The 13,542-nt window shown below is 40.6% G+C and overlaps 1 protein-coding gene across 1 annotated transcript in view; it reads right to left on the bottom strand.

Moving 5' to 3' along the window:
- Positions 1 to 1,805: 1,805 nt before the first annotated feature.
- Positions 1,806 to 13,542, bottom strand: part of grem2b (gremlin 2, DAN family BMP antagonist b) — a 65,691-nt gene continuing 53,954 nt past the window's right edge. Inside the window, exon 2 of the mRNA XM_028820737.2 lies at positions 1,806 to 3,784. Coding sequence (XP_028676570.1) covers positions 3,283 to 3,783 — 501 coding nt within the window. The 5' untranslated portion in view covers position 3,784 and the 3' untranslated portion in view covers positions 1,806 to 3,282. The remainder of the gene's footprint in view (positions 3,785 to 13,542) is intronic.

The raw sequence follows: 13,542 nt of genomic DNA, 5'->3' as shown, positions 1-13,542 counted from the left end.
TTAACTTTGTTCAACATTTAGTTTTTGTAAAAGAATGTACCACTTTTGGCACCACCAGCCTACCAATGTGCCTGTGAGAACAATATGCAGCCCAGCTGCAAGGAACACCATCAGTTCTTAAAATGGTTAAAGCAGCATGTGCACACTTACATCGACCATAAGTGTAACATTGCTCATCGTACTTACCACATTGTGTCATGAATCCGAGAAAGTTCTGACACTTTCTTTCTTAGTCTGAACACTTGAGACTGCTACTTCCTTGTCTGTGTAATAAGCGGTGCAGCTGCCAGTGAGGGAGCACTCACTGGCTTCACAAGTTCTGATCTGATCGTGTCTATCATTAGAGCACACAAAATGGGGAGGATCAGTGAGGAAGGGCTTCAAAACCCTTTTTACCAGGGTCTGTCAGAGAGCACTTTGTTGTTACACTTGATTTGGTTTGGTTGTGCAAATTTAATTTATAGAATCAACCAGAAATGTATCGATGGCCTGTTCTCATCAAAATTTTTCTAATGCTCTGTTCCCAAACCTACTTAATCCAGGGGATCAGTGGATGTGGGTGTGGGGGTCTAAAGTCTATCCCGGCAGATTAGTCTGATTAGTCTTCAAATTTGTTGGGTTATAAATTGATCTGTTTGTATGGAATGATTACAATGAAAATTAATAAAATAAAAATATTAAAAGAAAAAAAAAATAAAAAAATAGTCTATCCCGGCAGAAAGGCAAATTATTGTATAGAGTGAAGACAGCAGCCCTAAAATAAGTATACATCTTAGGGCCCAAAAAAGCTTGAAATGGTCTGCCTGGTATAGAATTTTTAGTTACTTTATAGTAATCTTTTACAATTTATTACAAGTAAAGCTATAATAGAATGAATTATTAAACATAAGGGAAATGATTGAGTGCAACTCAAGGGTTACCTAATGTAACTTAAAGCTGAAAGTGCCAGATGTTTTTGCCTCGTCTTAGAGAAGCTACCAATGTAATTAGAATGAGGTAAATGAGTAACAAACACCCCTCCAGAAAGCAGGGGTAAACAGATGGGAAAGCCCATAGCCCCCCCAACCCCATGAAATGGTGCTAGGATCAATTGGACAATCCATAAAAGAACTCTCTCAACAAAGCGGTGTTCAGAATAATGGGAGAGTCGACCGGATTCAGAAATTACTGGTGGCATGAATTGATTGGAGGAGGTGATAAAGTTCTGCATATCAAGAGTCAAATGATGTGATGTGATGTGTTAGGGTGTAATTAGAAAAAGAGTATAAAAGCAGATAGGTGATTGCTCACTTCGTGGAATGAGGCATTTGTGCATAGCTCTGTGAAAATAAAGAAATGTTGTGCATTCTCATGAGGACTCCATGATTGTCTTCTTTGAAGATGGAGGAAAGTTTTTCTACGACACTAGTAGCTGTGGGTGTGAGGTAAGGACAATGCCTGGAGAGGATGCCAGTCTATTACAGATGCAGCATTTATTATATTCCTTAATCCTCAGGCCAGTAGCTGCATTGCTTTCTTCATAAAGCACACAGTGTTGTGGGTAAGGGAAGGAAGGGGTGGAGCGCAGGTACAAAGTTAATTTTACTAACTGGTTTTCAACCTCAAATTGGATAAACATTTAAACTAATATTTTTATTATTAAGTCATAAAAAGTAAGAATTGTTGAATATGTTAAAGAGTTTGGGTGGGGGGGGGTCATTCATTTAGATGGAAACAAGTTTGTGAATAATAATTGTGGGTCACAATTTCCACATCATTCCATGCCATAAATGAGACTCAAGAAACATGAATTTACTGCTAAATACTTTCAATAAATAAACCTTAATATATATATTTTAATTATATCAGCTCTAGCATCAATGAATAGCCAAATAACACTGAATACAATAGGTAGCAAAAAACACACAACATGGGCAAAAAAAAAAAAAAAGATTTCTTCCATATTTTTCCAGCAATAGGCCTCTGGCTAATTTAGCTTTATTCTGCAAGGTTTACATTATTGCTTAGAATGATTAAAAATATTTGCTTTGTAGCTTTTGTCTTCTCTTGTTAAAGCCTCATACTTGCGACTTTATTTATTTATTTTTTTTATCTTTAGCCTTATACTGCTTGCATGGTAAAGTTCTGAAAAAATATACTGCTTCCAATATTAGGCCTGTTAAGAAGCGAACAGAATAAGAACATTTTCAAAATGCCAGTATGCACTGCAGATTTACATTGGACCCGGCTGGTCACCGGCAGTGCATACTAAGAATGGTTTGGAAAGGTTCAAAACCATTTTGTGACTTCATGAAATACATTTGTACTGTTAAAACAAGGCACATAATTCATAGCTGTACAAACCAAAAATAGCCCCTGTTATATATATTATATATATATGTAGTGTGAACATGTATATCATTTTTGATAGACTAGTTTTAGTACAGCATAATGTCCGACTCTTTACTCTGTGCAGACTACTGTAACTCAGTCCTTGAAGCAGATTGATGTGCGAGGCTCCCCAGACACTCGGCTTTGCTCCGCTTAGCTCCAGGCTGCCTGTAACAGTTCAGGCGGCTCATGTTCTCTTATCTAGATCAGACTCATTAAGAAGTCTCCAAACTGTTATGGCACCATATATTCGTATCACCTCTCAGGCAGCAGTCTTCAAAACAAGCTTGAAGTTTAAAGAAAAAAAAAAAAAAGAAAAGAAAAAAAGGAAAAAAGTGTCTCTTTCTTTCTCCTTAATCAGCTCCCCCCACCCCCATATATATATATGTATGTACTGTACGGCCGCCAGCCTGTCACATCTGGAGACCACAAGAATAGCCACGCGACTGAAGTAGTCGTCCACAAAGGTAGATGCATTTGTAAGATGAATAATAATGAACTATATATATATATTTTTATACTGAAGTTTTTTTTTTTGTCTACATTCATACAGACCAGTATATTGCAGAGAGCACTTTATAAGTAAAACAGGACAAAAAAAAAATATCCATAACAGATTTAGACATTGCATGTGGCTGAAACCTTAGATACAGTGAGATTCCTCCTCATCCTTAAGCATCACTGTGTCTAATGATTCTGATTTTTTTTTAACTGCTACTATATGTTAGGGAATGTTGTTGATGTTGTCATTAAGTAGAAGAAAAGGAAAAATTGAGACCCTTGGTAATGAAGAATAGAAACGAAGGATCACGTGACCATTCTCGACTGTTTTTGTAATTTCTTCTGCACAAAGAAAATGAACGACAAACAAGCAGCATTTCTGTGGCTGTCTCTGGGGCCCCCCCTCACCTTTCACTGTTTTCCAGATTCGCTCACATTGACCGATATGCACCTACATTGCTTCACTCTTTGGATCTTCCGATGTCGGAATGGGGGCTGCAAATCGGGACATTCCAACTCGACCGTGAGAGTTGTGAATTTCTGCGGCTTGCAGAATGCGCACGACTGGAAGGACTCCTGCTCCTTTTTGATGTGCCTCGGAATGTAAAAGGAGTTGCATTGTCCGTAGCAGAAGCGGTTGATGATTGTGCGGCTCAAGCAGCCCTCCTCGTTGACCGTTTGGCGCAGAGGTTGGGTTTTGCACCAGTCGCTTTTCAGATATTTTCTTTCTGTTACCACCAAGGCCTCCTGGCTTGAGGCCAGGACGACTTGCTTGCGAGGACGTTTGTCTGAGGTGTTTTCTTGGTCTTTGAATGGGGATGGTATCGCACCCTGTGGACGGTTTTTTCTTGCTTCCCCCAATGACGGTAGGCTTCCCACCAGCAAGACCAAGTATAGCAGCTTCTGGTACATCCTATGGGACAAAAAGAACAATTATTTTTTTTAGAACTTAATAATTTGACATGATTTTTTCATTATCATAATCTTTCTGGTACTGAGAACCTCGGTAATATGCAGCATCATCACCAGTGAATTACGTTTGTATGCATTCCACATGTTCTGCCTGGCGTACATACAGTAATAGTGGTTTCACTTCACTGTGGGGTATGCCTTGTAATGGCCTGGTAGCCCATTTATCACCACTTGCCCTCATTGTCACCCACATAAGCAGAAGCTTCCTTCAACTCTCTACCATTTTTTTAAACATTGGATATCTGGAGTGCGTCTGCATAGGTGTGACATCCTAATGATGGTCGTGGTGTGGTAGAGTCCACATTGGGTGAACAAGGGGGGTGCCATAATTTGTAACTACTGATAAGCTTACAGCTTCACAAAATTGCCCTAAAATTTTTTTGGCATGTGCGTTCACGGTTTCAGAATGCAAAAATCCCTAACAAGAGTATTTTCCTTTTTTGTTTTTAAGTTGTTTGGTAGATGGAAAGCAAGGAATCTTGCCTCCCTAAGGGTTATTCCAAGGCCTTGGCTACAGCATCTGTCCCGATCTCCACCAGCTCCTTTGACGCGTACTCCTCTGCCTCACGCACTGCCCACCTTCTGCTCCATGCCGCTTCATTTGGGTTGGAGTTAACATCATCTGTGCTCAATTTCCCCAACTCTTTAAGCTGATCCAAGCCAGGATCCTTTTGGAGATTTGCTAGTGACCTTGTACCCAGGGCAGTAGATTTTATCAGCAGAGACGTTCTTGCAGGTAAGTGCTCTCTGTCTGCACCTTCTATCACCATTCTCAGCAAATGGCGAATAAGGTTGCGGATGCAATGAAATATGTGGTGATGGCGTGAATTTCGCTGGTTGTGAAACGTAACTTTGTTTTGTGATTTTTTTTTTTCTTCCTAATGTGAAGTTTCAAATTCAGTTTTGCTTAAATCCTTCCACTTACCACTATTTGTAACCCATTCTGTAGTTAAGGAACCATAAAGCAGTATGATCCTGTTGGTTTGACTAACTTCCATGTTTCTGCATCATGATCTTAGTTGCTCTGCAGAATGCCTTGTGGTGCCGCATGCCATTAATGCCGCTGTATAAAATAAAGCTTGGCAGGTAGCATATGAATCCAGCCATTTTCAAACTCACCTAACCTAATCATGGTCATAGTAGACTACTGTGCACCTGTTCCCTGCAGCATTGGGTGCAAGACAGGGACCAACCTTGTGCCAGTCCACTGCAGGGCACCTTTCCATCACTCACATCGAGCAGTAGGGTAACACACACAGTATCATGTTAGAAATGCCATTTCTACCTTACCGCTCTGATATTCTTGTAATAATATAATTGGTGAGCTCTTGGGCAGAGTAAACTGACCCATGCAAGAAAGAGCGCCTTTGTTTTGGATTTACATAAATTACCGCAGCATAATGAGGTGCATCTTTGAAACCATAGCCAGAGGAAGAAAATAAAAAGAAAGGAAAGAAAAAGAGAAAATTATATTAACAAAGACGTGAAAGAATGATTATCCCCCAAAGCACTGAGGTCTGGCGGTTGGAGAAAATAACAATAATTATGCAATTATATATAATTTGCTCTGCATAGTAATCAATCGTATATTTGCAAGCGCACAGGCACCCTTTTGAATTATTGGCTTAATCACGTTACCTGCTGCCTTACTTGCCAGAGAGCTCTTGTGGCCTTTTCCATGTTGTGATATCCATTTAAGCAGGAGCCCTTGGCTCCTTGAAGCTCGTCGCCTACAACACTCCGCTTTTTCCAAGATGACTTTTCACATTCTTGGGACTTTTGTGGCGCCTGTTCAGCGTGCCCGCTTGAATTATGCTATTCGTCTTGCAGATGGTAGCAGACAAAATGGCACCGAGCGAGCCAGGCTCTTATAACGAAAAACGAATCTGGTGACCTGACCTGGATTTAAACGCTGAAGCCACAGGCGAAAAGGCCAAAGCTTGTGTCAAACAATTACACTTAGGGTTTCGGTTGCTGAAATCAAAAACCCCTACGTTTTATCTTTTTATCATTGAAAATCAGAATGCGTACAACTTGAAAGGGAAAAAAGCAAAAACTGAAAAAGCGGCTTTAAATGTCAAACTGGACAGAAAAATAAGCCAATAGATTAAAATAATTATTTTACCTTTTCATTGTACATTTAGGAACTTTAATTCAAAAGGATATAAATAGGTGTGATGTTACTGATTAAAGTTTTTTTTTGTAATATGCATTCTTTGCTGATCAGGTTTCTTAATCTCACTTGGGCACTGCAGCTGCTGGCCTGAGGACAAAGGAGCAAAACAAATTCTGTGGCTGTGGTGGACTGGCATCCTCTCCAGGGTTTGTCCTTGCCTAACACCCACCGCTGCCAGCTGGGCTGTTTCTCGCCTTTTTAAGCCTTAAGATGTATACTCAGTTTGGGTCTGTTGTCCTCACCCCATGTGATCCACGCACCTGGGATAGACTTTGAGCCCCCAAGAACAACAATTGGATTAAGTGGGTTTGAGAACAGAGCATTAGAAAATGTTTAATGAGAACAGGCCATGGAACCTAACAAGCTCACCAGTCCTATTCACCTCATTTCTCAAAAATAAAATCAAGTCAAGCTTTGTAAGCTGTTAAAGCATCCCTTATTACCACAAGACTTGGTCACTTATTCCATGTGTCTGCTGCTTCTTTTAATGAAGAAGAGCTTCCTAAAGTCTGTGTGAAATTTACCTTTAGTAAGACTCCATCTCTATCCCGTCATTTAAGTCATTTTAAATTAACAACTGGGATCCACTGCACTAATTTAAATTCAAAATCATATCACGTCTTCATCTCTGTTTGCTTAAACTGTGAAAAGATTCTGCTCCTCCAGTCTCTCCTCAGAGCTCATATCCCCACAGACCTGGAATCAGTCTAGTCATTTCTCTGGACTTTTTTGTTATACAATGTTATGTCCTGTATACATTTTATGCACTTCTTCCTATTTCCAGTGGTATGTTTTGCAGTGAAATTCTTGATTAAAATCGAGTACATGAATCAAACTGTGCAATTATCATTCGAAACTGTGCAGTCTATCATTTGATCTATAATTAAAAAAAATTGATTATATGGGTGAATTATCCATCCATTCAAAGTTGGGAGCTGACACCTATCTACGCAGTATCACGCATAAGCCGGGCACCCAATGCTGGACCAGCCATTGCTCATCACACACACCCACACTCAGAGATTAATCAGCCTAACCTGTTTGTCATTTGGAGAAAGACTCATGTAGTCACAGGGAGGACCTGCAAACTTCACCTAGATGGCAACTTGGTCGAGATTTGCACCTGAGGTGAAGGATCTTTGAGACAAAAATGCTAATACAAAAGGCCACCTCACTGATGGTGCACACTCTCGACCGCCTGGAGGTAGTGCAGGAGGAGAGAAAGACGACAAAACTGATGTCCATTATGAACAATGCTGCATATCCTATCTGTGATACACTAGCAATAAGTAAGGGTAGTATATAACTTAATCAAAAGTGTGCCAAGAAATGCCACTGGGGCTTCTTCATACCAACGGCAATACATCTGCATAATGCCTCACTGTGACTGCTCTTTTACCTATTGCCATGTCAGAGGTTTTCTTTCTTTTTGAGATCTATCTATCTGTCTATCTATCTATCATCACACATGGGCATCTGAGGATCACCTTCCAGGCACTGATAAAGTATACAGTAACTCATTAGGACAAGAAGAGGGTGCCAAAGTAACCATATCTCTTTTCTCTTCCCAAGAAAGGCGCCCCAGTCCCGCCCCCACTCAATTAAGCCACACCCTTTCTGGTCAGGATGGTTTAAATCCAATGGCTCCCAGAAGATGGCTTTCTCAATGGGTGGAACTGCATCCAATATGAACAAGCTCCCAGACACATGTCTATCTATCCATCCATCGATTGGTCGATTGCACCATTTTGCCACCACCTGCTGATAGTGCTGCCAACCTAGACCTGGATTCAGAAATGAAATGATGGATTCAATTTGCATTAAGCAGCAACCCGTTGATTATCTTCATATTTTTCTCATCTGTAGAGTAATGGAGTAAATGAGCCTTTCTCAGTAGCATTGTATGCTATTCAGGAACTAACCCTGACAGGGATGCCAGCACATGTAGCGTACTTGTCCTCCCCTGTCCTGTGTCTGTAATGGAAGAGGCAAACATTTAACCTGCTAAATCTCCCCGTCCATCAATTGGTGTCCGTGAGAGCCAGGGCAGGATGGGACACCAGTTCAAGTCACACTGAGCCAGTTCACCAGGTGTGGCCTAATCATACAAGGCATCAAAGTTTCACATTTTTAAGTTTGTGGGAAATAAATGACACCCTGCATTCCACTATTCATCTTTCAGACATGACTGCTCAATTATTATACATTTTTAACAAATTAAAAAAGAAAAAAAAAAGTAATTGGTGTTGACTGTCACGTCAGTCCTGTCTCCGTTTATGTCAAACAAAACAAAAAAGTGTATCGGGTATCAGTTCATTACACAGATTGGAAAAGGCGCTGACCCTCATGGAGATATGACACCACCATGCCTTGAGGACATAAATATTAGCAGCACCAAACAATTCTGGCCAAAGCGTCTCAGCAATTTCTCACATTTCCTTACAAAATTCTGGAAATGGGTAAGTTTAAGTAGGCCAGTATTTTGTGAACTGGAGTAGCCCACCCAGACCCGAACTTTTCCCATGTTTGACTGAGCTTTACCTATGGATCCAGCATCCTCATCAATTCAACCACTTATCTGAAACAGTCTTAGCCGTGAGGCCTATACGTCCCTTTCCCCAGTCACACTTGCCAAATCATACTGTGGGATCCCCAAGGAGTTCCCACGCTTTGTGGAAGATCTAATCCTCCCAGAGCACACTGGGTCTCCAAGGTAGACTGGCAAATTGAGAGCTTCGCCTTTGACTCAGCTCCTTCTTCCCCGCTACCGATTGGTATAGCGACAGAATAATTCTGCTCACCACCCCCATCCATCTGTTGATCTTGCCATCCCTTTTCCTCTCACTTGTGAACAAGACCCTAAGGTACTTAAACTCCTACCCTTCCAACTCAGGGTGGACAGTCCACCTTTTTCCATGGCCTCAGATTTGGAAGTGCTGAACTTCATCCCTGCCACTTCACACTGCTTGCATGCTGGAGTTCACAGCCCAATAGAAGCCAAAAGGACCATGTCGTCTGCAATAAGCAGTGACACAATGCTAAGGCCACTGAACTGGACCCCTTCCCCTCCCACAGCTGTGCCTTGATATCCTGTCCATTGGAAATCCCAATCATCTAATGTTCTGACAGAACAGGATGTTATGCTCGGAGTGTATAATGCGCTAGTGAGACCAGATCTGGAGTGTTGTGTGCAGCTCTGGTCACCACGCTACAAAAAAGACAAAACAGCACTTGAAGCTGTGCAGAGGAGAGTGACCAGGATGTAAAGACACGTAGTACTCTGACAGACTTGGAGAATTAAATCTGTTTAGTCTCAAGCAGAGGAGACAGCATAGGGACCTAATCCAGTTCTTCACAATCCTCAAAGACATCAATAAAGTAAATACAGCAGAATTCTTTCAAAGAAATGGTAAATCATGTACCTGAGGACATGGGTGGAAATTAAGACAAATGTGTTTTTGACTGAAGTCTGAAGCATTTCTTTACTCAAAAGAGTTGTAGGAACAACCTATTGACATGAAGATGAAGCAGAAACATTGACAACCTTTAAGAAGTGTCTGGATGAGATATTGGGACAACTTGACTATTAGCTAAACAAACGAGCTGATGGACGGAATGGACACTGCTCATTTGACAAATTCCTTATGTTTTGTGTTCTAGTGTCCCGGAACACAATGGGTGATGGTGGCGATGTGCTCAGCGTTGCTGGTATGTCGACAAATCATCCTTACCTATTTACTTAAAGTTGCTTACTTTATGAAGGGGTTTTCAGAAACAGATTAGCTAAGGTGGGGGAGTCTGTATGCCTCTTCTGTTGGAGCAGACCCCATCGAATGAGAATAAAATCACTCAAGATATTCACTTGTGCTGAATGTCGCTTCTTTAAAGTGGAGCTACTTGTCTTCTACTTTAGTGATTGTAATACGACTCCCACACAAAATGATGATAGCTTGAATTATTTTAAACATGTAAGAACTTCCTTTAATCGAATATAAAACAGAGAGATCTTTGGTTTCTTGTACTTAAGTGCATTTAGTATCTAATACTATAAAATATGAGGGGGTACCCAAAAATAACCGTAATCTGTACCTGACGCACAATCTACACTTAGTTGCGAATTTCACTGCTAGATGTAGTATACTTATAGTATTCTTTGGCAATCTGCCAAGTGGTGTTGCTCTGTATTGTTCATTTGGTATTCCATGTTGGTTTTTCTTGGTGCTTATTAAATGTGTTCTGCGATATTTTGTAATGGGTGATCATAAAGAACAGCGAGTCTCTGTTAAATTTTGTTTTCTCTTAGGGAAAACAGCTGATGAAACTTTTTAAAGAGGAAGCTTTAAGTAAAACACAGGTCTATGAGTGGTTTTCGCGTTTCAAACAAGGGGAAATGTCACTTGAAGACCAACCATGACTAAACCAAGATCTGGCCGACCTTCCACAATTAGGAATGACGAAATCTTGAAAAAGTCTGCAATGCAATTTATGAAGATCGTTGTCGGACTATTGAAGAGATTTCTGAATTGACTTGTGTGTCTCGGAGTTCTTGCCACCTTTCCTTACTCGCCTGGTCTTGCTCTGTGTGACTTTTTCTTGTTCCCGCATAGGAAAAAAGAACTCGAAGGAAAGTGTTTTTGTACCAAGGAGGAAGTCAAACAAAAATCGCTGCAGACATTGGACAACGTTCGTCTTCAGCAATTCCAAAAATATTTCCACCAGTGGGAAAACCATTAGGACAAGTGCAATCATTCACATGGAGAGTACTTTGAAGGAGACTAAAGTTTCAGTAAGTAAAAATTATTAAAACGATTTTTTTTTTCCAATTATGGTTATTTTTGGGTACCCCCTCGTATCTACTAGAGTAATGTTCTATTTACTTGAGTCGCAGTCCAAAACGATAACTCTACTTGTGTTACTGTGGTATATTTTAATGAATACTGGACAGCATACAAATTTAGAATGCTACAACATTTTTCGTATTTTTTATCACATTGGATGACTTTCTCAGGGTAAAATACTAAGGCAGAGATTGGAAATGAACCAGTCGCCTGATGGGCTGAGGTGCCTACACCACACTACCTACCATTTATTCTTACTACCTGAAAAAAAATGTCAGCTTTGGAAAATGTTAAAATGTAACATCTCATCAGTCTTTATAAAAATTTGAAGTCGAACATTCTGGGATATCCACACCCGACTTAGTGTTGTAGTGGTGAAGGCTGTTGGTTCCATTTTTGCCTGCACCGCAATGTGTGACCCTGAATGAGTCGCTTAATCTACGTGAATACCAGCTGAAGATACTCTGACTTGAGGAGTCCACCACATTTCGTATATGGGGGGCTTTTCCAGTGCTCAAAGCCGCTGCTGAACATGAGAACTGAACAAATGTCACATGTGAGCTTAGGCCCAGTTCTCACCTCCTGGCCCCCTTGTGTGTTCTCTCCATATCCACGTGTGCTCCCACCTTTATTCAGGCTCCCAAAGACACACACATGAAGTTAGTGTACTGGCATCTCATGCACAACTGTATCTTGCCAGGCTTAGTCCTTCTGATGCTGGATGGGTCATATGGCTCATTTTGTTTTTTTTAATATGTCTCTTGAATTCTCTTAAGGACTGACAAAAGTGAGGCGATGCTTTTCAACACCTCGTACTCCACGCACCTTCTGAGCAAGGATTTGTGTAATCTCCATAGCCTGATCTTGCTCAATAACAGACAATTTACTGCTGGGGGAAAACCAGGGCTTTGCGTAAAAGTGATTGTGATTTGTAATTTGTGGTGGCCTGTCTTGACAGCACTTATCCTACATAATCATCAGGCAGCCTCTCCTGCTTCTCTTTGTGAAGACAGCATGGCAGATTACATTTTATTGTATTATAATTATAGGATTTTTTTCAGAGCACCCCGAGGGCTTATATTTCACACTACTCTAAATAAACTCTTCCTTTTAATTGTTTATTATTATTTCTTTTACTTCATACTAGCAGTTGCTAAATTACAGTATGGCCTAGTGGTTAACACACTGCACTGTAAGTTACAAGGCTGCCTGTTAAAGTCCTGGCCATAGATTCAGTCTGCAGGCTGCGTGTGCTACAATTTAAAAAAATGAACCAAAAAAAAAAATCAAACAATAATAATGTGGTAGCGCATGATTAGCACTGCCGCCTCATAAATCTAAGGTCCTGGTTCTGAAACATGTGCCTGGTTGCTGTGTCTGTGGCATTGTCATACCCAGTCTGTCATGGACCATGGGAAGCATCTCCAGTAGGGGGGCCCAGAGGCCGATTTTTGGTCGGTTTGGGATGAAGTGCTGGATTGTGGGGGGCATTGCATCATGTTTCAGATCCAGTCAAGGTATTTGAGTAAAGTTATAAAGACGATTTAAAGGTCATTTAAAACTGCTATTAGGCACAACTCTCTAAAATTAGAACAGTCGCATCATAAAGTGGACTTGAGTAAATTTCAACCAACAAGAAACGGTAAAAGTTACTCATTACTTTTACTCACTCAAATGCCGTCCCCAATCAATCAGCATGGTGCTAACAAAAAAAATATTATATTTCCTTTCTATTATATAATGAATTTATTTTTACTAACAACCCAATTGTGCGTCATTCACTCAGAATATGGAACCAATGTTGGAAGCACTTGAAGACATCTATGGCACCTCTGCACGATAACCACCTTTTTCCATCCCATATGCAATTTTTAATGTTTGGAAAACATGCAGGGTTAAATCACTTGAAGGTTTGTACATAGATAACATCTTTACATCCTACGAACAATTATACTCCAAATTTAACTTTCCATCAACACAATTTTTCCACTACTTCCAAATTAGAAGCTTTGCTAAACAAAATCTGCCCAATTGTCCTCACCTCCCACCTACTTCTATTCAAGGAGAGATATTGATCAGTCTTCAGGACTTGTACAGCATTTCTGCAATATATAAAACCATTTTAAAGTCTTTTCCTTTTAAAGATCCCAGAGTACACTGGGAATAGGGTCTCTTACCCAACATTACAGAAACGGAGGGGAAGGCAGCCATGCACAGAATTCACTCGAGCTCTATATGCGCAAAGCACACAATTATTCAACTTATAATCTTTTTATCAAGCACATCTATCTGGTTTAAAATTGTCGAAAATGTTTCCAGAGCAAGATCCAACCTGTGAACGCTGTAATCGAGTTCCAGCCTCACTAGTCCACATGTTTTGGACGTGCACCAAATTAACATCATTTTGGACCAAAATCTTTAAATGCCTCTCAGACAGCTTTCCTAATCCACTAACAGCTGTGCTTGGTGGACTCCCCGAGGGTCTTAAAATGGCGTGAGTGCAAACAACATGCCTCAAACAGCTCGTAACACTGAGTGTTGGTGAACAATATACAAGTGAACAGTATTGTTGGCTTTTTAAAAAAAATATGAGGCTATCCATCCATCCATTTTCCAACCCGCTGAATCCGAACACAGGGTCACGGGGGTCTGCTGGAGCCAATCCCAGCCAACACAGGGCACAAG

This window comes from Erpetoichthys calabaricus, chromosome 15, assembly GCF_900747795.2.
Source record: "Erpetoichthys calabaricus chromosome 15, fErpCal1.3, whole genome shotgun sequence".
Classification (NCBI taxonomy): domain Eukaryota; kingdom Metazoa; phylum Chordata; class Cladistia; order Polypteriformes; family Polypteridae; genus Erpetoichthys; species Erpetoichthys calabaricus.
The sequence above is the reverse complement of the archived record's forward strand: the minus strand, read 5'-3'. Positions and strand labels throughout refer to the sequence as shown.